A 19,058-nucleotide genomic window follows, 5' to 3' on the forward strand; every position below is an offset into this window, starting at 1 on the left:
GTGTTGACCTTTGTGGATTTGGAATTCAGGTGAAGTCATGAATTGATTGGTAGTGTTATGTTTATCTTTATAGCATCTGCTCCTCCTATGCCCGGTAACTCCAGTCAAAACAAGATCCGAAAATGAGACCCGAAAGAAGAGGAAGACAGGAATGGGATGTACATCGTTAGTGGAGTCCGCCACATCCACAATCATCTAAGGAGCGCTTCTTGAAGTCTCCATGGTATGTGTCAAGGCCATCTGCTCGTACATCTGAGCCCAGTGGGTCTCCCATCCAGTGGTAGTCTGATTGAGTGGAGACTTCGTCGGAGGATACTCTCCAGGAGGCTGAAGCCTGGAGGCGTTTGGTGGCATCTTTGACATCGACACCGAGGTAGTTGGCAAGGAAATTTCCCACGTCGGTGTTTTCATTGTTCCCTACCAAGGGCCAGGCATCCTTGGTGGATGATGCGTATATGTTGACATCGACGGCTGTGTTCATTAGTATAAGAACGACTTGGTGATCTGTAGATGGTCACTTACCAGAATGTCCATGAGTGGACCAACCAATCTGCGAGCGACGGCTGACAATATCGGCAAAAACGTAACCAGGTGAAAGTCCAGGCTGGGGGTGGAGAAGGGCTTTCACCTCTTCGTCCGAGGCATCGGTGATACCAAGATGCTTCTCCAAGAGAGTTTGACGAATGTACGCCTTCTTCTCAGACTCATTTGCCAGCTTTCCAGCTCCTGCGGAATATTCACTGAGCTTAGCGGCGGCATACTCCGAAGAGTGGCTGGCGTTCGCCAGAACACCCGGATACCAGAGGTACTGTGGGTAAGACGTGTGAAGCTGTCTGGCTGTTGCCAGACCACCGGTCTCGTGATCAGATGTGCTCACAAGAACTCCTGGGGTGGAGTCCTTCTCCAGGAATTCAACTACAGCAGCGAAGGCTTTGTCATAGGCCAATACCTCGTGGACTTGCGCAGCGGGATCATTGCCGTGGCCAGCATGGTCGATACGCGAACCCTCGATCATCAAGAAGAAGCCATGCTCACTGTCCTTGGTCGCCTCACTCAATGCTGTCAGGGCAGTGCGAGCCATCTCCTCCAAGGACGGGTACACGTCATTCTGCGAGCGGCGGTCGATTTCATAAGGAATGTCCGTCTCGGCAAGGAGACCCAGTAGTGGCAACTTGGCTTGGGTGCCACCATTCAGCGCATCAAACCCAGCCCTATCTTTCACGAGATTGAACCCATTCTTGGAGGCAACCTCGACGATATCACGGTCATCAGCTCGGCAACTGCCACTGGTCGTGTTGGGCAAGAAGTGGCACCGTCCACCACCCAGCATGAGATCAACAACCCGGCCCAGTGGGTTCTCCCCAACTTCTTGTTCCGCAATGCTATCCTCATATTGCCGCAGATTGGCATGCGACGCGAAGCACGCCGGTGTCGCATCAGTCAACCGGGTCGTGACAACCAGTCCAGTCTTGTATCCCGCCAACGAAGCAGCTTCCAGAACAGTTCCACACGGTGTATGATCCGGAAGTACCGAGATAGCTCCATTGTAGCTCTTGAAACCGCACGAGAACGCAGTTGCTCCCGCTGCCGAGTCCGTCACCAGGCTAGAGCTGGATCGAGTCCGAGATGTGCCGATGTAGTGTTGGTCCAAGATCAGAGTATTATCGATCGGCAATCCTTCGGTGTACTGGCGGAAGCTTCGGGTCATGGAAAGACTGGCCGGGCCCATGCCGTCCGAGACCATGAAGATCAGGTTGCGTTTTCCGGACGGCTTCCCGCCCGGGCCCCAGGTGTCTTTGGAGGCCTGGTTTGGTTTGGAGGCTTCATGTTGATAGACGACTCCGAGGATGATCACTAGGATAGTGGCGATTACGGCCCAGGCGAGTAACCCGATCTCTTTCCAGAAGCTCCAACCCCGCCGTTCCGCGTGCTTGCGTTGTGCTCGCTCCCCAGTTAATAAAGCGTCTTCTTCTTCAGCATGGAAAGATTGGTCATCGGAGAAATGTTGAGGTGGAACCAACAATGGTTCTTCTCGTGGAATGGCTGCCATGGTTGTGACTCTGAGAGAAGAAGAGAGGCTCGGAAGCTCTGAAGGGATTGTGTGGGGCTAGGGAGAGGTGGAGCTTGAAGGGGTAAGATAAGACCATCCACTAAGATATGTCACCAAAAGCCCGTGGCTTTCGATAGTGCCTCATGTGACCGCCTTTTCAGGAATGATTTACAAATTATTAATTCATTATGAGCGGGGATCTTATATGTACAGTGAGGATCTCATCCATCACGATCTTCCCTTCCATGAGATCGGCAGCATCGCAGCCGCGATCTCGTTCACACCACGCTCAGTAGCCAATAGATTGAACTGTGCCGCCGCATTGCGAGTGTCCTGAATATCCACACGAATCCCCAGCGAGTTGATCTGACGCTTCGTTTCAGGCGACAAGGGATACATAGAGGCACCCAGGCCAAGAATGAGCATATCTAGACGAAATAATTAGTCACAATCCCATAAACTTGGTCGTGCAAGGTCCCAAAAACGAATCAGATGACCACAAGTCCATCTGACCATAGCTTGAAACCTTATACAAAACACAAGAAAGTCAAGTACATACCAGGTCTTGGCCAGACAACACTCAACAGCCCCCAAGCCTCTTCCCCCAGCTCAAACTGTCCCTTAGCATTGATCATGCTGGCCTTAGCAGCACGCTCATCTTCGAAATTACCCTCAGATACCTTCCACGGCCGCCAAGCGAACGCTTCACCACCCACAAGCATCAATCCTGATTTACCAGTAATCTTCAAACCGCTGTTCAGATGGAACCCGGAGTCAAGGCAGGCGTCGATGCCTGTAGTAGGGGCCTCGACACCGCCGAGCACATTCAGGGCGTTGAAGTCTGTCTGGGTAGTTTCTTCTGATTGAGGGCCACGGTCGTGTGATGCGGGCTTGTGAGTGTGAGAGCGGGGGATCATGCGCGTGGGTCGCACGGCGGTGCTGGTGTTGCGGCGCGGAATAGATGGGGCAGGTTTGAATCGCAGAATAGGGCGGGTATTTAGGGTGGTGCGCAGGGCGCGAAGGAGTTGTGGTGATGGGGTATGCATTGTAGATGTTGATTGGTTGGAGATGGAGAAAGATGGTGATGGTGATGGTGATGGTGATGGAAGGAATTTTGGCGGTTGAAGCTAACAGCTTAGTCCGGGGTCCCGGTCTTGGCGAACTAGTCGTACATGCCGGGGCAGATTCTACAACAGAACTTGATTTTTAAACCTGGATGGAATGAACTTGAACTGGATGGAAATTAATTGAAGTTGAATGTCCTTTGTATTAATATATCCGCCTTTGGTGGCCATAGTGATTATTCTAGCTTTTATTTCCAGCTAACCCACCCGTGCCCGTACTGCACTTTCGATTCAATATGAAACAAGGACAAAAACAATGTCATACGCGTCATGATGCCCCGAACGCCAATGAACAGAATGAAGGACCGCAGTCGCCATCAAGGAAAGTAAACATCAAATCAAAAAGCGCAAAACAAGGCCACGCATCTCGGGCCATTCCCTGGTCCCTGAGCCAGCATTACTGTATCGGTTTTGTTTCCAGCGGGCCAGGAATCTCAAAAGGACGTGCATGGAAAGATAAGACACGGGTGAATATGGAGTGAAAGTGTTAAGGTGCCTGTACAGGTCGTTCGAAGCATGGAAGGTATCATTTGGCCGGGCGGGGGGTACCGGTGCCATTGCGATCCTCGTCCGATTGACTAGAGCTATCATCGCTGTTTGTGGCAGCGTTGCGAAGCCGCTCCGCCCGGTCTTGAAGAACCTGGGCCTCGGCCGCTGCCTTTTGGGCCCGGATCTGCTTTCGCCACATGCCGGCGTAGCGACCCTTCATCGCAAGAAGCTCTTCGTGGGTACCGCTCTCGGCGACTTGACCATTTTGCAAGACCAAAATGCGGTCTGCAGTGGTGATAGTGCTGAGTCGGTGAGCAATCACGAGCATAGTACGGCCGTGAGAAAGAGTGGAAAGGGCTGTCTGGATGTGCTCCTCCGTGTCAGTATCGAGCGCAGCCGTGGCTTCATCCAGGAGAATAATGCGAGGGTTCTTAAGGATAGTGCGAGCAATGGCCACACGTTGCTTCTCACCACCACTGAGGCGCAGACCACGCTCGCCAACCTTTGTAGCGTAGCCGTCTGGGAAAGCCAGTATCTTATCATGAATGCTGGCGGCCCGGCAAGCCTCGTACACCTCTTCATCCGTGGCGTCCTGGTTGGCATATTTCAGATTATACATCAATGTCTCATTGAAAAGCACAGTGTCCTGCGGCACGACACCTATATGCTTACGCAGGGAGTCAATGGTGACGTCTTGCACGTCATGACCATCTATACGAAGACAGCCCTTCTCGGCATTGTAGAACCGGAAGAGGAGTCGGAAGACCGTAGACTTGCCTCCACCCGACTCTCCGACCAAAGCAGTGGTTGTGCCAGGTTCGCAGTGGAATGTGAGTCCGTTCAAGGCTGGCTTCCGAGAGTCATATGAGAACTCCACATTCTGGAAGCGAAGATCACCCTTGCACATAGCTAAGGGAACAGCACGGGGGCTATCGACCACCGTGGGCTGCTCTCGGAACAATTCCAGCATACGTTCCGCATTAATGAGCGCAGACTGAATAGAGCGGTAGAAGGTGCCGAAAAAGTTCAGCGGGCCCTGAAGCTGCGCCATATAGGTCAACAAAGATACAAATTGACTGACAGGACGCTGGCCGGTGGAGACCTGGTACGCAGCGATGAAGCAAGTTGTCAACAGGCCCATCATGAAGACCGTGTTCTGGCAGGTGTTGAGCAGAGTGAGAGAGAAAAGAACGTGATACTCGGCCTTTTGGAATGTGCCGACAGCATCACGGTAGCGGTCGAATTCGTACTGTTCTGCATTAAAGTACTTGACTGTCTCATATGAGACCATGGAGTCATTCCTAATTTCCAAGTCAGTAATTGTCATGAATGCGGCGATGGAAACCTACTTGACAGCATCTTCTTGACGTGAAGCATTGACCATCTGTCTTCTGATCTCCGCTCTCCACTGGGCCATGCGAATAGTCACGTAGAGATAACCAAAGGTGGAGATACCAACAACAAGGGCGTAGTATACATCGAAGAAAATAAGGAAGTAGCCAACCGCGACTCCCAGATCAACCAACATGGGGACGACCTGGAAGGTCACCTGCTCCAAAAATGTGTTGATCGAGCTACCCTTGCTCAGTGCCGAGAGCACCTCACCGGTCTTCTTACCCAAATGGAAGTCCAAGCTGAGTCCATGCACATGCTCAAAGGCAGCCGTGGAAAGCTCCATATAAGAGTACTGGCTCACGGGGATCCAGAGGCTAGAGCGCAGGGAGCCCAGCAAGCCCTGACCACCCTGCAGCCATCTATACACGACATACATAAAGATTTCAAACCATGGAACACGAAACTGGCCTTCGTCATCAGACAAGGCCTTTGTGACATTTCCGACCTGGATGGGCACCATCACGTTGATGACTCGTTGGGCGATAAGTATGAGGAAACAAGCCACCACGACAATCTGGAGCCGGCGGGACTTGGAAGGCCACAAGTAAGGGAAGAAGAGCGAGTAGCCACTCAGATACTCCCACCAGCTAGTCGAGGGGATGGTTGTGGGACGGACCCATTTGTCTTGCGGCTTTGACGGCTCGGGGTGTCCATTTCCATTTCCATTTCCATTTGTTGACCCGTATGTAGGACCATTGCCATTGCCATTGGCCGCACCATTCTCCGCGTTTGATGCGTCCAGCAAGCCAGTCGACTCCGTGGCTTCCCCACTGGACCGTCCGCGCTTGTCATGCTGCTTGCAGCTAATCGACTTGCTGGCATATAGGACGACCAAGGCGAACAGAATTAGGATTCGAACGGCATTCGAGGCCACCTCCAAAGACTCCCATACTGTGATGCTTCGGCGAATCCGACCACCCTCTGGGTCTCCTACGACGGGTTCATGGTGGACGGAGGTGTAAATGAACAGGGAGGTGCTAAGAATAACCAATTCGATCGGGATGGCAACTGACCAGCAGACGAATTGAGCGAGTGTCGGCGATGGGGTGGTATCCAGTAATGAAATGAGCAAAACTGCGTAAACGAAAAAAGAGCCGACAATGTAGACCTGATCATAAGTTAGCAAAGTCTCTTGATTGGGCCGGTTGACATATCCCGGCAATTTGGGACCCTGGAGGGTATTTGCCCCGAAACTTACCACGACCGACTGACCACGCCACCAATGTTCGGACCTTGCTATTATCACATGGAGGATGTAGATCGTCGCGTCTGCAAGGAAGGTCAGAAGCACAGCAGCCGAAAGCCAGTTGAAGACCCGCTTGACGTTCTCCGAGAACCCCTGCGTCTTGTGGATGCCGGAGCTGCGCGATCTCTGGGGCAGCTGGCGTCCACCAGGTCCCATTCGAGGGGATTCAGTCTGGTTGGCCTTTTTGGCGTTGGCAACGGTGTTGGCGATGAATGCCACGATGAAGAGGATCATAAGGAAGACCGGGTAACATGTTCGCAGGTAATCCAGCAGCTCTAAAGCTGCGTGGGGATCCATGATGCAATACCCCCGAATTATCCCAGATCAAAAGAAACGAAAGTTGATTCAGGCGATTTCCATGACACACACAGTGTCAGTTGTTTTGTGTTGGCGGAAACGACTGAGTATGGAGGGATCGACGCGAGGAATGATCGCGGCCGCACGCGGGGGATTATGTAGGCGTGAATTCGCTTTTTGGGTCCACGAGGCGAGATCGGTAAATCTTAATCCTTTTTCCCCTTCGATGTTGATCTTGGTATTTTGCTGGTTTCGTATGAATTAAATTTTGGTGATTATTTCAAATATGCTCGATTCACGTTAATTTTCTTTTTTTCCCCTTTTCCGCTGGGTTCTTGGAATGTTTTTCTAGCCTTTTCCTGGCCTTTTGAATGGTTGAATTGCTTCAAACCCAAAAATCATTAGGCAACCCGAGAATCCACGAGGTGGCGAAAAACGTAAAAAAAAGTAGAAAACCGGGGAACAAAGAGATGCGATGGAAAACAAGTTAAGAAAGTCCCACATACAAAGAAGAATTGATCTTCTCAGGCATTTAAGAGTGGAGGGAATGACGGTGTGGATGCAGCTCAAGACTCCACCGGAGTTGTTGGCTCACGCTCTTCCGTTTTATATGAGAATTCCAAGGTTGTTTGCATCCAGCCCGAACCACAAACTCGGAAACTTTGCCAGATGTTTCTGTGTGCCCAATGGTCCAGGTTTAAATGTTCAATGTCAAGCAAACTGCAGAAAGCTAGATGTAAGGAGAAGAGGATGAAATATATGAAATGAGAAATAAAATAATACAAAAAATGAACATGACAGTATCAAATTAATATACATGAGTTCTATATCGGTATACGCGAGGTAGAAGATCTAGTTCGTGTTACCATCGGTGCTTTTGCGATTGAGATCAGCCTAGACTGATGGTCTAGATTGCTCTAGGGCTCTTTGACCTATTTATTGTACTGCCCAGGTAGCTCGTATAGTGGTATACATGTATACATCGTCACGAAATCTTTCTATTTCTGTTTCTATTTCTATCCCTTCCTATTCTATTTCTATAACTGTTGGATTCATTGGCTATCCGGTTCCCCGATGTGAAGCTTGTTTGTTTCTGTCCAAAGTAAGACATTTTTTCCCTTCTACTCAAGTGCTTAATCATGCCTGAAAGTTCAAATCACCTATCACACTCATATGGTTTCCATCGGATAGTCCGGGGTGACCTGCAGTGGGTCAATTTCCAAAATCTGATCTCTCGTCTTGTGTGTTGGCCATGTCAGACCGCTCTTAGGATCAGTACAATCATATTCTCCTCAGGTGTTAAGATATAGAGTATATACTTTATGATATACATGAATGCCTTCAAGCCCAATTACAGGTGTCCACTTGTGCATTTCATTGTGTAGGTGAGATGTGAGGTGTAATCTTCATCTTCATCTCCAATTAATTGATGAGATCCCATGTCCCCCCACTTTTTTCTCACCGCTTTGCCTTACCACAACCACCTTGGCTTAGTCCAACACGTCAGGACCTGAAACCCCGGCGATAACCTTCATTTTGGTCAACTGGTCGTGTGCCCTTAAGCAATGGAAGTGTGATAGAAAGTCATGTCAGACCTGTCAGGGTCACGCTACCCGCCCCCTCCCCCGCCACCTCCGCAAAGGTACTCGCGTGCTGCTAACGCCCTCGCCCGGTTCGCGCCGTTCTTCGGGTCGAGACCCCCAAGTCCGCAGAATAGTCGGGTGGATGGTCCTCGGCCGATCAGGTCCAAATCACTGTACGTTGCCAATCATCTACACCGCTGCTTGTGACACTTTCTATTTGCTTGGGGTCAGGCCCATATGGCTGCTATTTGATACCTTACCCCCCTTCCTACTTACCGCATCCCCGATTCCTCGTGTTGAGATCGAACCAATCCTGATTTCACGATATAGTCCAGGTGAACCTCAGACCGTCACCCATCGAACTGGCATACCCATTGTCGCTCTCGATATCTCTCCCCAACGGACTCATGCTGTGATCGGCGGTAAAGATATCCTCAAAACCATCCGTGTCTCGCCTGACCACTCGTCGGAGGAATTTAATATTCGCAATGCAGTCGTGAGCTATGCATCCACTCACCATGATGCGGGCGTGTCCATGCCGCATAAGGACCAGTTGAATGTAAAGGATGTAAAGTGGTCACATGGCAATTACGACCGGATAATCGCCACGGCCGTCGCCAATGGTCGGATTGTCGTTTACGACCTGCAGCGGCCCGGCCTCCAATTATGTCGCTTCCAGGGCCACAACCGTCAGGTTCACAGACTTGCCTTCAACCCTCACCTCGCCTCTTGGCTGCTGTCCGGCAGCCAGGATGGGACCATCCGCATGTGGGATCTGCGATCTGCTTCTACGAATCGCGGTCTTTCCACGTGCGGCAGCAAGCATATCTACCAGGGCAATAGTGATGCCATCCGGGACGTCCGGTGGTCCCCCAGCGATGGGGTCGTGTTTGCGACCGCCTCGGACAGCGGCGCCATCCAGATGTGGGATTCGCGAAAGACCACCGCCCCGCTGATGCGCATTGCGGCTCACGATCGTCCGTGTTTCGCCGTTGACTGGCACCCGGACGGGAAGCATATCGTCAGCGGAGGCACGGACCGACAGGTCAAGGTCTGGGATTTCTCTTCTTCTGCAGAGCGACGGCAGAAACCTGCGTTCCAGTTCCGAACTCCCCAGCCCGTAACAAATGTGCGCTGGCGCCCTCCATCGTGGGTCGGCGACTCCCCGGGCTCGGGGGAGTGGCAATCCTCCCAGGTTGTCACCTCTTACGACAAGGAGGACCCGCGTATTCATCTGTGGGATCTGCGCCGGCCGCATGTCCCGTTCCGGGAGTTTGATCGGTATGACACCCCGGCAAGTGACCTGCTCTGGCACTCGAAAGACTTATTGTGGACTGTCGGTGAGGTCGGGGCGTTCACTCAAACTGATCTTCGCTATGCACCTACGGTGGTCACTCGGCGGCCGACTTGCTCGGTCGCCTGGAGTCCCAATGGTGCGTTCGTTGCATTTGGCCAAAAGCGTCCTCGGCGCCGAGGTCTTGGTGTCAATGCCCCTCAATTTCTTCAGGTTGAGGAGGACGCCGCCAGCACTGGGGAGCGGTCATTAAGCCAAAGTCCGGCAGATGACATGCTTGATGATGAAGCTCTAGCTTCCTCACTTCGGCATCGGCAGACCAAGTCCAACGCCGTTCGTGCGTCAAAGTCCCTAAGTAGCACGCCACCAGGGCCTGTGGACATTATCCCTATTTTACCCCTGGACCAAGCTTTGGCCAAAATTACCACCCCAGCTCCCGAGCAGCTTGGGGCAATTGGACGCATCCCTGGTGCAACGAATGATGAATCACAATTTCGATTTTTGGCGCGTCACTATTCACCTCTGATAAACGAATCTGATCGCCAGAAAACCCATATCGATGCTCTCAATTCCTTGATGAACTCGCTAGACCAGAATGCCGAGAGTGCAGATGACATCTCCATGCCCAAGCTAGCCCAGACATGGCGCATCGTGAAATTCTCCATCACCCAAGAGCTTCAGCGCAGGTCGCGGGAGCAGCCATCCAAAAGTGGCATAAAGGGGAAGTCATCTAAGGATGGCTTGTTGGGCGAAAAGTCGCGAACCGATGACAATCGCCAGGGGAAGGTAAAAAGTCGGCTGTTCAAAGGGGTCATGGAGACAGAAAGCCAGAGAGTAGGGCCGGAGGAGAGCACTTCCAACATGACAACGCCACTGGCACGGCCATTGCCCGACTCCCCACGAATGGAATCGTGGAGTAGCGATTCCCAGATCCCCTCGTTGGATGAGAACGCTATCGATCTTGATCCCCTGCCTCCATCAGTGTTGAGTTCGCATAATGGCTGGAGTATGCCAGAGCGTAGTATTGGTCCCACGGACCTTTCGCCTTTGCCGCAAGGTCAGTCGGTGTCGAGTGAGGATATAAATACGACGGGTATTGTATTTGATCGTCTACGTGACCCGACGTTGGATACGGACAGCGACCAACGATCTGCACCCAGGGCAATCGCTGGGAGGGTAGACTGGCGTACTCGCAACCATCCAGACTTTCCTCGCGAAGCCTCGGAAGACGATTATGACCAGCAGATGGAGGACAAGCGAGCTGCCATTCGAGACTACAAGCAATTTCCCAAGAAAGTTCTAACCCTGGATTCTCAAATGGAATCCAATCGTCCTCCTGCGCCCGAGCGGTACCAGCGACACGATTCTTCAGAGAGTTTCCCTATGTTCTCTGCATCCACCGACAGTTCTCACCCTTCAAAATCGATTGGTGCCTCCTACTCATCCAATAGTCGATTCCCAGAGCGGCGACCGTCCGATGCTGACCAAGCTGGGTCTTATGGGCGATTAAGTGTGTCAGGCAGGAGGGAATCCATCTTGGAACCGTCACCGCAAGAGCTGGATGAAGATCTTAAATTTGATGATTCTGCCGAAGCCAATCAAGTTCATCTTCAGCGACCTTCCAGTCCTCCGGTCTTACTGACCGAATCCACTCCTCTAGAACGCCCAGACTCAATGGACCAACTCCAGTCTTACAATGCGGTGTCAGTAGATGTTTCAGCCTATCCAATGATGGCAGGAATCTATGAAGACCTCTCCCAGGTCAGAATCCCCTTAGCTGCTGATACAGCCGAACCGAAGCCATGGAGCATTGAAGCCATTTTGAAGGAGGCGGTCCGATACTACCACAGCAGCAATAGCTCCGTCGATATCCAGACTGCAGCACATTTGCTTCAGAAACTCCATGTCCTCTTTCAAGACTGTGAGGAGATTCTTCCCCGTGAGGAGAGCGAAATGATCTTCAAGACCTACAACGAATATTTAATTCGGCATTCCATGGACTTGGAGGCTGCAGAGCTCCGTCTATCCTGCGTGCCCACCTACCCTGCAGTCTACGACTACGCCCAGGTCGACACCTACATCAATGTATTCTGCTATACCTGCCAAAAACCATACGAGAATGCCAAACGTGACAACACCCGTTGCGACCGCTGCAGCACTCCTCAAGCACCGTGCTCCATTTGTATGAGCATCGACCCGCCCGCTGAATGGGTCGCTGCACAAAAAGACCCGCACTCAACCTCGTTTGGTTCCGCAAGCCCTGAATCTGAAACCACCTCACACGCCTCCCTAGTCCCAACGGAGATAGCCCCGAGTTTCGAGCTATATCAATTTGACTCCTTTGCCGCACCCCGACCAAAAGGCTCTTCCCTCTGGACCTGGTGCCAAGGGTGTGGCCACGGCGGCCATGTCGCCTGCATCACAACCTGGCTGAACGATATATCCATCAGCGAAGGCGGCTGTGCTACTCCCGGGTGCTCGCACGACTGCGGTCCAGGTCCGCGGCGCGACTCCAACCGCCACGAACTACTGGCTGAGTCGAAGCGACGCGACTCTGCCAGTCGTTCTTCGGGCGTTGGTGTTGTGAAACGTGATCCATGGACAAAGGGGGAAAGTAAAGCCGTTGAGAAAGTCCGTGGTATGCTTGGTGCTGCCGGCGTTGTTGCTACTACAGGTGGGACTATCTCTACTGGTTCTTCAGGCCAGCCTGTCTCTTCTGGAGCTGTTTCTCCTAAGAGGGTGAGGTTGGTTACACCGGGCGAGCAGGGTCTGCGGAGGGGTCCTTCTAACCGGTCCAGCGCTGCGCCTTCGGAATAGTTCCTCTTTTCGTATGGCCGTGAAGTCTGGGAATCTGCTGGCGTAGCACCATGTACTTTATTTTCTTGTTTTTAGCGAGCATCTTCGAACTTGATTCCCCCAATGCCATTTGATATTTTACTTTAAACTCCATCTTTAATATTATTATCTATATGCACCTAGATTTGCATTACGAATTCGACCAGATATTAGAACCTCCGCTTCTTCTTCGGGGCTTTACTCTTCTCCTCAAGTTGTCGTTTCAACTCCTCTCGTTTCCGAATAGTTCTCTGCTCCTCACTCTCCTCCGAAGCATTGGCACTCTTTTCTTCTCGACTAGGTTGACTTCGAGATGGCTCCTCTTTCGGTCCCGGGGTTGGTACTACCTCCGTAGGACTATGCAGATCGGGAGATTCGTCGCATTTTTCCTGCTTTTGCTTGGGAGCTGGAGCAGGTTTTGGGACTTCAGGTGCTTTGTTTGTAGTTTTTTTCCCGCCTATCGTTCCAAGCCTACCGGCTCTGGCTTTGCGCGATGATGCAGGTGGAGAGGGAGAGGGAGGGGCTGGTAACGGTGATGGTTGCTTTTCTTCTTTCTTCTTCTTGCCTCCGATCACACCCAAACTACCTTTGACTTTCGCTTTCTTGGGCGGATCTTTGATCTCGGGGTTCGGCAGACCAGGGTTTTGAGGCGTAGGTGTGGGTTCCAGAGGTGCTGAGGTAGTCTCGGGCTCCGAGTCCGATGCTGTAGCTTCACCTGCGTCTATTTCTGGCACTGCCTTTGAGGATTCTTGCTCCTTTGATTTATGGGGTGAAGAGGTCGGTTTTTCCTTCTGTGCTTTGAGTCGGAGAGGGGTCTCTTGTCGTTGAAATTCATCTTCACTGGCGGTTGAAGCACCATCCTCGTCCAGATCCAGGTCTTGGTCTTTCTGAGAAGCCCTGACAGGATCATCGTTGGAAGATGCGGATTCCTTTTTCGGCGGCGTAGTTACCTCAGATTGAGGGGTTTCGGTCTTTTGCAGATCATTCCACCACTTTTCTTGCGGTGCGCGAAGCTTTTCAACATCGCAGCTACCAGATCTCGCAAGCTCGTTCAGGATATTTGCAGCTAGACCGGAGCTTTCAGAAGTATTTCCAGACTCACAGAGCCATGCCGCTTCGTCAAACGGTGCAAGGCCTTTGATGAATTTTGCGGCCTCCAATCTTGTACTACCCTTTTTGATAGAGCGCATCCCAACAGCACCGGGGAATACAGTGCCCAGATCAGCACCCAAAGCCTCAAACTTGTCGAACAGCTTCCCGAGAACCCAGTCTTTCTGTTTGAGCTGGTCCAACAGAACTCGCTGTCGGGATTCCCAGCCCGCCTCATCCCTCAGTAGCGGAAGGAGCAATCGATCGGTCAAAGACGCCGATATCTCTTTTGACAGATAAAGAGTCCATTTCAAAGGCCGCATTGGAGTGGGTAGTTTAGAACTTGTGCGGAGGACGAGCGAATCGGCTTGCGCTCCACTGTTCAGGGTTGCGCTGCCTCCATCACCACGTAGACCCTCTCCAACCTTCACTAAAAACACATTGAACTGTTCCTGATCTTCACTCGGATCGATGGTGGTGTCGATCTGTTCCGCTCGCGCCAGGATCTCTTGATGCGACAGCCGTTCCGTCCAAATAGAGGTGAGATCAGTGACGCAGAGCGCGTAACCTTGGCGAGTCCATGTGTATTGGAAAAGAAGCGGGGGTGAGCTTGTCTGTTGTAAATTCAATCTTTGCCATGTGGGAGCCATGGTTTGAGTTGGTGGGGGGAAGGTGGTCTCTTGAAGTCGGTGGATTGAGCTCAGACGCGGAGGAGCTGACAGAGCCGCACAACTTTGCTCCCGCACGGTTCCTGTCAATCTGTCAACCTCGCGACTAATGCCACGTTTTGGCTTTGGTTTTATTTTATCTGCATAGGCTCTATTTACATCTTTGCGGCTTCTAGATTGGTTCGATCCGCATGATCGATCATCGATTGCATCGATCGCGGTTCCCCCACTTATGCCGACCGAGCAATCTCCGATAACAGCGATGAGTGACCGTTCACCAGATTTGAATGGATAGAAAGCGAAGTGAAACAAACTGGATCAGATAAAGGATGATAGTATGATTTTGGATTTTGGAATGGGCAGGCATTCAAGCCTCGGCTCTTGATACCACTCCGCATTCGTGGTCTCCTTTCCGCGGACTATAAGTGTCGACGCCGAGTACACAAGGACGGCCAACCAGTCAATGAACAACTTCTGACCTGGAGATACAAAAAGAAACTCGACTCGGACTCGAGAGATGATCGCCGTGCCAATGCCCACTGCAGGTCCATCGGAGCCGGTTGAACCGGGTAGCATCCAACCCATTACTTCAGGCTCTCATGAATGATGTCTTTGACTCGCGTGCTATGAACTCATCCCAACGATAATGAATAGCCGACCAGTCCACGATCATGATTATCGTCATGATCATGACCGTTGCCGATTTCCGACCAATGCATATCAATGAAACCGCAAGTACCCATATCCGAATCCCACTCAACGTCCAAGTGGCCACGAATGGAAGCACAACGTACCATAACAACCCGCTAGAGTTGTGCAAGGTTACAAGCTCATCTACGACTTTATCAATCAACCCGACCCGTACGGGATTGGGTGGACTGTGAAGTCTTCAGTAATTTTCATGTATTCCTCCGGAAGTATCATCCACGAGGCATGGAACTGTTTATTTCCTTGGTGATACCAGCGCCACTTCCCAGAGCCAGTGCCTTTTGACTTAGCTTTTGCTACACGAAGGGCCGCTGACCAGTTGTCTCAGATCTATTAGTGGAAGTAACACCTGCGCAACAGCTTTGTATTGAGAGCAAGTTCATTTTGATATATGATGTATTATATGCATGGGGATTCGGGGCGTATTTGGCAGTTCATCGGTGGGGAACTGGATTGGGTAGGAAATATTTCCCCCCAACTTCCATCGAAAGGATCGTGAAGTAACTAAAGTCCTCAAGCTTGGCCCACGTGTGGAGACCAGTGTCAAATGCTTAAACCGACCACTTGGAGATTCTATGTAACCTTTCAACTTTCTCTTAAGATACCATTGACTTGTAATGACCAGGTTTAGTACTTTTGGTTTCCTTTACCCTCTTCTCTTACTTTTCATCTATTCCGTGTCCTTCCTATTTTTTATTTTTAATTTTTATTTCTGATTTTTCCAAGTTTCCTATTTTCCAGATTTTCCACTTTTCCAATTTTTGTTTTTATTTTTATTTTTATTTTTCCAATTTCCCTTCTCCTACGGGCCTACGAAGTCGCGGACGTTTCTATCGGCTTCCGGTAACACGCAGTCCTGCAACATGCAGGAGAGGCCAACAGAAACAAAAATACCCGGGCAGGACAACAATCCCAGAAAAAGATTTAGGCAACCTTTCCAGAATAAGTCTTTCAACCTATCACTGTCATCTTCCGAGAGGTCCGCGATCTAATGCACAGTGAAGAACGGCCAATGGGTCTGGTGTACAACTTGCCAGCCACTGCCTCTCTTCGCCTTTACCTTTGCCCCCACATGATTCATTCTCAATTGACTCTTGATTTATTATTATTTTTATGTGCAGTCTGCAGTAGCATCTTAGATCGAGCCGCGCGTAAGATCATTGGCCTAACGTCCCGTGCTATGGCAATTGTAGTTCCACAAAGAACTTGGGTATCTGAGGAGTCAATGACTGTAGATGGCGCCAATAGTATCCCCGTTTCATTTTTCCCTTGGGTTCTCCTAAAAAAGGGATCAGCCCGTCTCATGCTGTTTGACCCGGGGATGCAGGCTATTCACGGTTTCCAGCAGATTAGGAGGCATGTGCCTCATGTGCTGGCGTGGGGAGGTGAGAAATGTATTTTACTTTTGTTTTCACAATAAAATAAATAAAATTTCGAAACTGTCAAAAATGCATAAATCCATACAAATGAGTAATTTTCCAGATTTTACTGATCCAATCTGGGTTCTTGAATGGCGGCTTGTGCTAAGCCTAAGCCCATGGCCCCGGTTACTTTAACTTGCACGATTCCCCATTTCTTCGACTTCTCTACCTTTTCTTTTCATTCTTGATCCTTCACAGTTTAAGCTTCTCACAAGTCTTATAAGCTATAGCTTGTTCCTCATTATGCGGCGTGATATTGATCATTGTTTCCCATACCACTTGCACTTGGCTGAAATGTCAACTGGCCGAGAGCAGGGTCCTACTCATCTATCGGAACAAACACCCGAAGTAATCCCCCCGGATACCTTGCAATATCCAATCAGCAACTGGGCGGCACCTAGATTGCCCACGGGTTCGCAAGTCATGGATTTCCATCAAGATCCTGGACATACTAGTGGTAACCCTAGTGATAACGCTTGGGGTACCACCATGTCGGGTCCAGATGAAGAGCAATTCAATCAACCTCATCAGATGGGAGAAAATATGCCAAACATGCTTTACTCCCCTATCCTGTCCTCTTCCACTCATTCTGTGGCTCAATTAGGGTCGGAGCATTTTCGTCCTGAACTGAAGCCTGATCCTGATAGTTTGCTGTGTCAACAAGAGCAACAGCTTCCAGGCTTGTGGGATGAGCCCCCTATCGATTCGATCTCTAGAGAGCTGGAACAAGCCATGAAGCTGGAAGACTCTGACGGAACTTTCCCTTCTACACCCACCGCCTTAACATCCCCCTCAACAACTTCTCACTACTCGTTCCCCAACTCGCCCTGCCACTCTTCTGGTACTCCCTCTGAAAGCACCAGCATCATGGTAGACCACACCTCCCCCGGAACCAGCTCTGAATTCAGTGAAGGGGATCCTCCCATCGACCCTCCATACTCCCAGTTGATCTTCCGAGCTCTCTACGAGTGCGAGAACCATATGATGCCACTCCAAGAGCTCTATGCCTGGTTCAAAAATAATACCAACAAGGGCAAAGAGCAAGGAAATGGATGGCAAAACAGCATTCGACACAATCTTTCTATGAACGCCGTACGTACACTCCACTTTACCACTAACGCCAAATCCATTATCATCAAAGTTAACCAATTCAAACAGGGGTTTCGTGCTATCAAGAGTGAAGAGAAACATGTTCCCGGCAAGAGAGTCGTGAACTATTGGAGCCTTACCGCGGAAGCCCTCTTAGACGGCAAAGTAGAATCCACCACACGCTACCGTCGATCCAACCCCAAAAAGAGCCCAAAGTCCGACGGTTCCAACCGTCGCAGAGGTCACGGGGGTATAAACAAAGGGAAAGGGAAAGAAAAAGTCAAAGGCAAAGAGACCCGCTCCGAGCACGAAGAACACCAGCACTTTCCTCCAAGTCAGATTCAGAGTCAGGCTCAGAATCAGAATCAGGCCCAGACTCAGCCTCCATTCATGGAGGGCTTCATTTGTCAACATGGAGTACCTGGGTACCAGATGTGTCCCATGTCTACCCAAATGTCTCCCGTGTCTACCCAGATGTCTTCCATGTCCCCCATGTCCCAAATGTCTACCGTCCCTTCCATGATACCCATATCTGCCATAACTCCTGCAACCATTCCCCAAGTTCCTGTGCCCATGGGCTCCCAAATGCAGGTTTACTCGCGTATATTTGGAGTGGGATACGATAGTGTGACAGGCTGCACGCCTTCGTCGCAGAACAGCCCGATGTTTGGTGATGTGGATCCTGTACCGATCCAGGAGCCAGTCGGGGGGAACTATGGATGGTGTAATAATGGGGTCGTTATCAAATCCACTAACCAATCGACTTCTATGAAGGAAGAAAGGTGGGGATGAAAAGGGGGGGAATATTACAGTAGCTGGACTTGGGGCAGCTGACTGCATACCTTCTTGATCTATGTTGTTCGTTCAGTTCGTTGGTATTGATTTTTTCCATTGATTTTTGTATCTTTTGACTTTAATCTTTTACGGCTTTTGGATTTGACTTATGATCTAGTGACCCTCGGATAAAATAGAGAGGCATGTTGAATTGCGATTGGAGGAATTATTCTACTACTTTGCCGATCAGCTATCCCAGGTCCTTGTTCTCTGCATCCTTTTGCTTTTTTCCCTCTGAATTATCAACCTCTAGATTTAAATATCCTTATCCATAAGGCGACTAGGCGTTCATCCAGATGCGTTCTTTAGTCGACATATCACCTCAGGTACTAGTCACTACTAAGTCCTTTATGGTAAACTCTATATCCCGCTTCTCATGATCCACTTGACCATTTAACAGCATTTGAACTGCAGGTCTCAACTATCTAGCAAGGAATATGCGCGAGTAGAAAGTTAGGTCCTACTAATACCATACCATTATCCTGCATTACACTCCTGAATACCCTAGAATATCCGGTGTAGAAGAATTCACTCTCGGGACAATATCCGGGGGAAAGGATCAATACAGACTATAGATGCATGTACAGGCTTGACATAGATTTCACCTGTGCAAATCCTCCACAATTGGTCCACCTCGTTTAATCGACTGTCCTGTCAGACCTATCCAGCCCTTCCCCAATTAACCGCTTGCGCTCATGCCTATCTCCAAACGTTCTATTCGACGCCTGCAACGGTCCATGACATGCCACCGGTGACGCAGACATGTCTTGCCGGGGGCGGCTGCACCTGAATGATCATCTCACTTTCCCCACTTTGCCCCCCGATCTCGCTACTGATACACAGCCTTGCCCAAAGCTTCCAGGTAGATCGCACGGGCAAGACTGTGGTACCGAGGCGTTCTCAGCGAGTCATGCCCCAGTCAAATGCATTGGCCAG

The 19,058-nt window shown here is 50.5% G+C and overlaps 6 protein-coding genes across 6 annotated transcripts; 2 read left to right on the forward strand and 4 right to left on the reverse strand.

The window, feature by feature from the left end:
• Positions 1-166: 166 nt before the first annotated feature.
• Positions 167-2,050, reverse strand: N7520_008784 (alkaline phosphatase; the record flags this gene model as incomplete). Its single annotated transcript, XM_057142718.1, has 2 exons — positions 167-471; positions 523-2,050. 2 exons carry the CDS (start codon positions 2,048-2,050, stop codon positions 167-169), a joined length of 1,833 nt encoding a protein of 610 aa, XP_056992006.1.
• Positions 2,051-2,278: 228 nt separating this feature from the next.
• Positions 2,279-3,096, reverse strand: N7520_008785 (Mth938-like domain-containing protein; the record flags this gene model as incomplete). The annotated part of the gene is made up of 2 exons (XM_057142719.1): positions 2,279-2,478; positions 2,610-3,096. The coding sequence occupies 2 exons, from the start codon at positions 3,094-3,096 to the stop codon at positions 2,279-2,281; spliced, it is 687 nt and encodes a 228-aa protein (XP_056992007.1).
• A 604-nt stretch (positions 3,097-3,700) lies between these two features.
• Positions 3,701-6,601, reverse strand: hmt1 (putative vacuolar ABC heavy metal transporter (Hmt1); the record flags this gene model as incomplete). The annotated part of the gene is made up of 3 exons (XM_057142720.1): positions 3,701-4,964; positions 5,013-6,166; positions 6,257-6,601. The coding sequence occupies 3 exons, from the start codon at positions 6,599-6,601 to the stop codon at positions 3,701-3,703; spliced, it is 2,763 nt and encodes a 920-aa protein (XP_056992008.1).
• A 1,586-nt stretch (positions 6,602-8,187) lies between these two features.
• N7520_008787 (WD repeat protein) lies at positions 8,188-12,295 on the forward strand (the record flags this gene model as incomplete). Its single annotated transcript, XM_057142721.1, has 2 exons — positions 8,188-8,357; positions 8,515-12,295. 2 exons carry the CDS (start codon positions 8,188-8,190, stop codon positions 12,293-12,295), a joined length of 3,951 nt encoding a protein of 1,316 aa, XP_056992009.1.
• A 188-nt stretch (positions 12,296-12,483) lies between these two features.
• Positions 12,484-14,052, reverse strand: N7520_008788 (uncharacterized protein; the record flags this gene model as incomplete). Its single annotated transcript, XM_057142722.1, has 1 exon — positions 12,484-14,052. The coding sequence occupies one exon, from the start codon at positions 14,050-14,052 to the stop codon at positions 12,484-12,486; it is 1,569 nt and encodes a 522-aa protein (XP_056992010.1).
• Positions 14,053-16,493: 2,441 nt separating this feature from the next.
• N7520_008789 (uncharacterized protein) lies at positions 16,494-18,080 on the forward strand (the record flags this gene model as incomplete). Its single annotated transcript, XM_057142723.1, has 1 exon — positions 16,494-18,080. The coding sequence occupies one exon, from the start codon at positions 16,494-16,496 to the stop codon at positions 18,078-18,080; it is 1,587 nt and encodes a 528-aa protein (XP_056992011.1).
• Positions 18,081-19,058: the final 978 nt, after the last annotated feature.

This window comes from Penicillium odoratum (assembly GCF_028828045.1).
Source record: "Penicillium odoratum strain IBT 22623 chromosome Unknown utg000006l_segment0_segment0, whole genome shotgun sequence".
Taxonomy (NCBI): Eukaryota; Fungi; Ascomycota; class Eurotiomycetes; order Eurotiales; family Aspergillaceae; genus Penicillium; species Penicillium odoratum.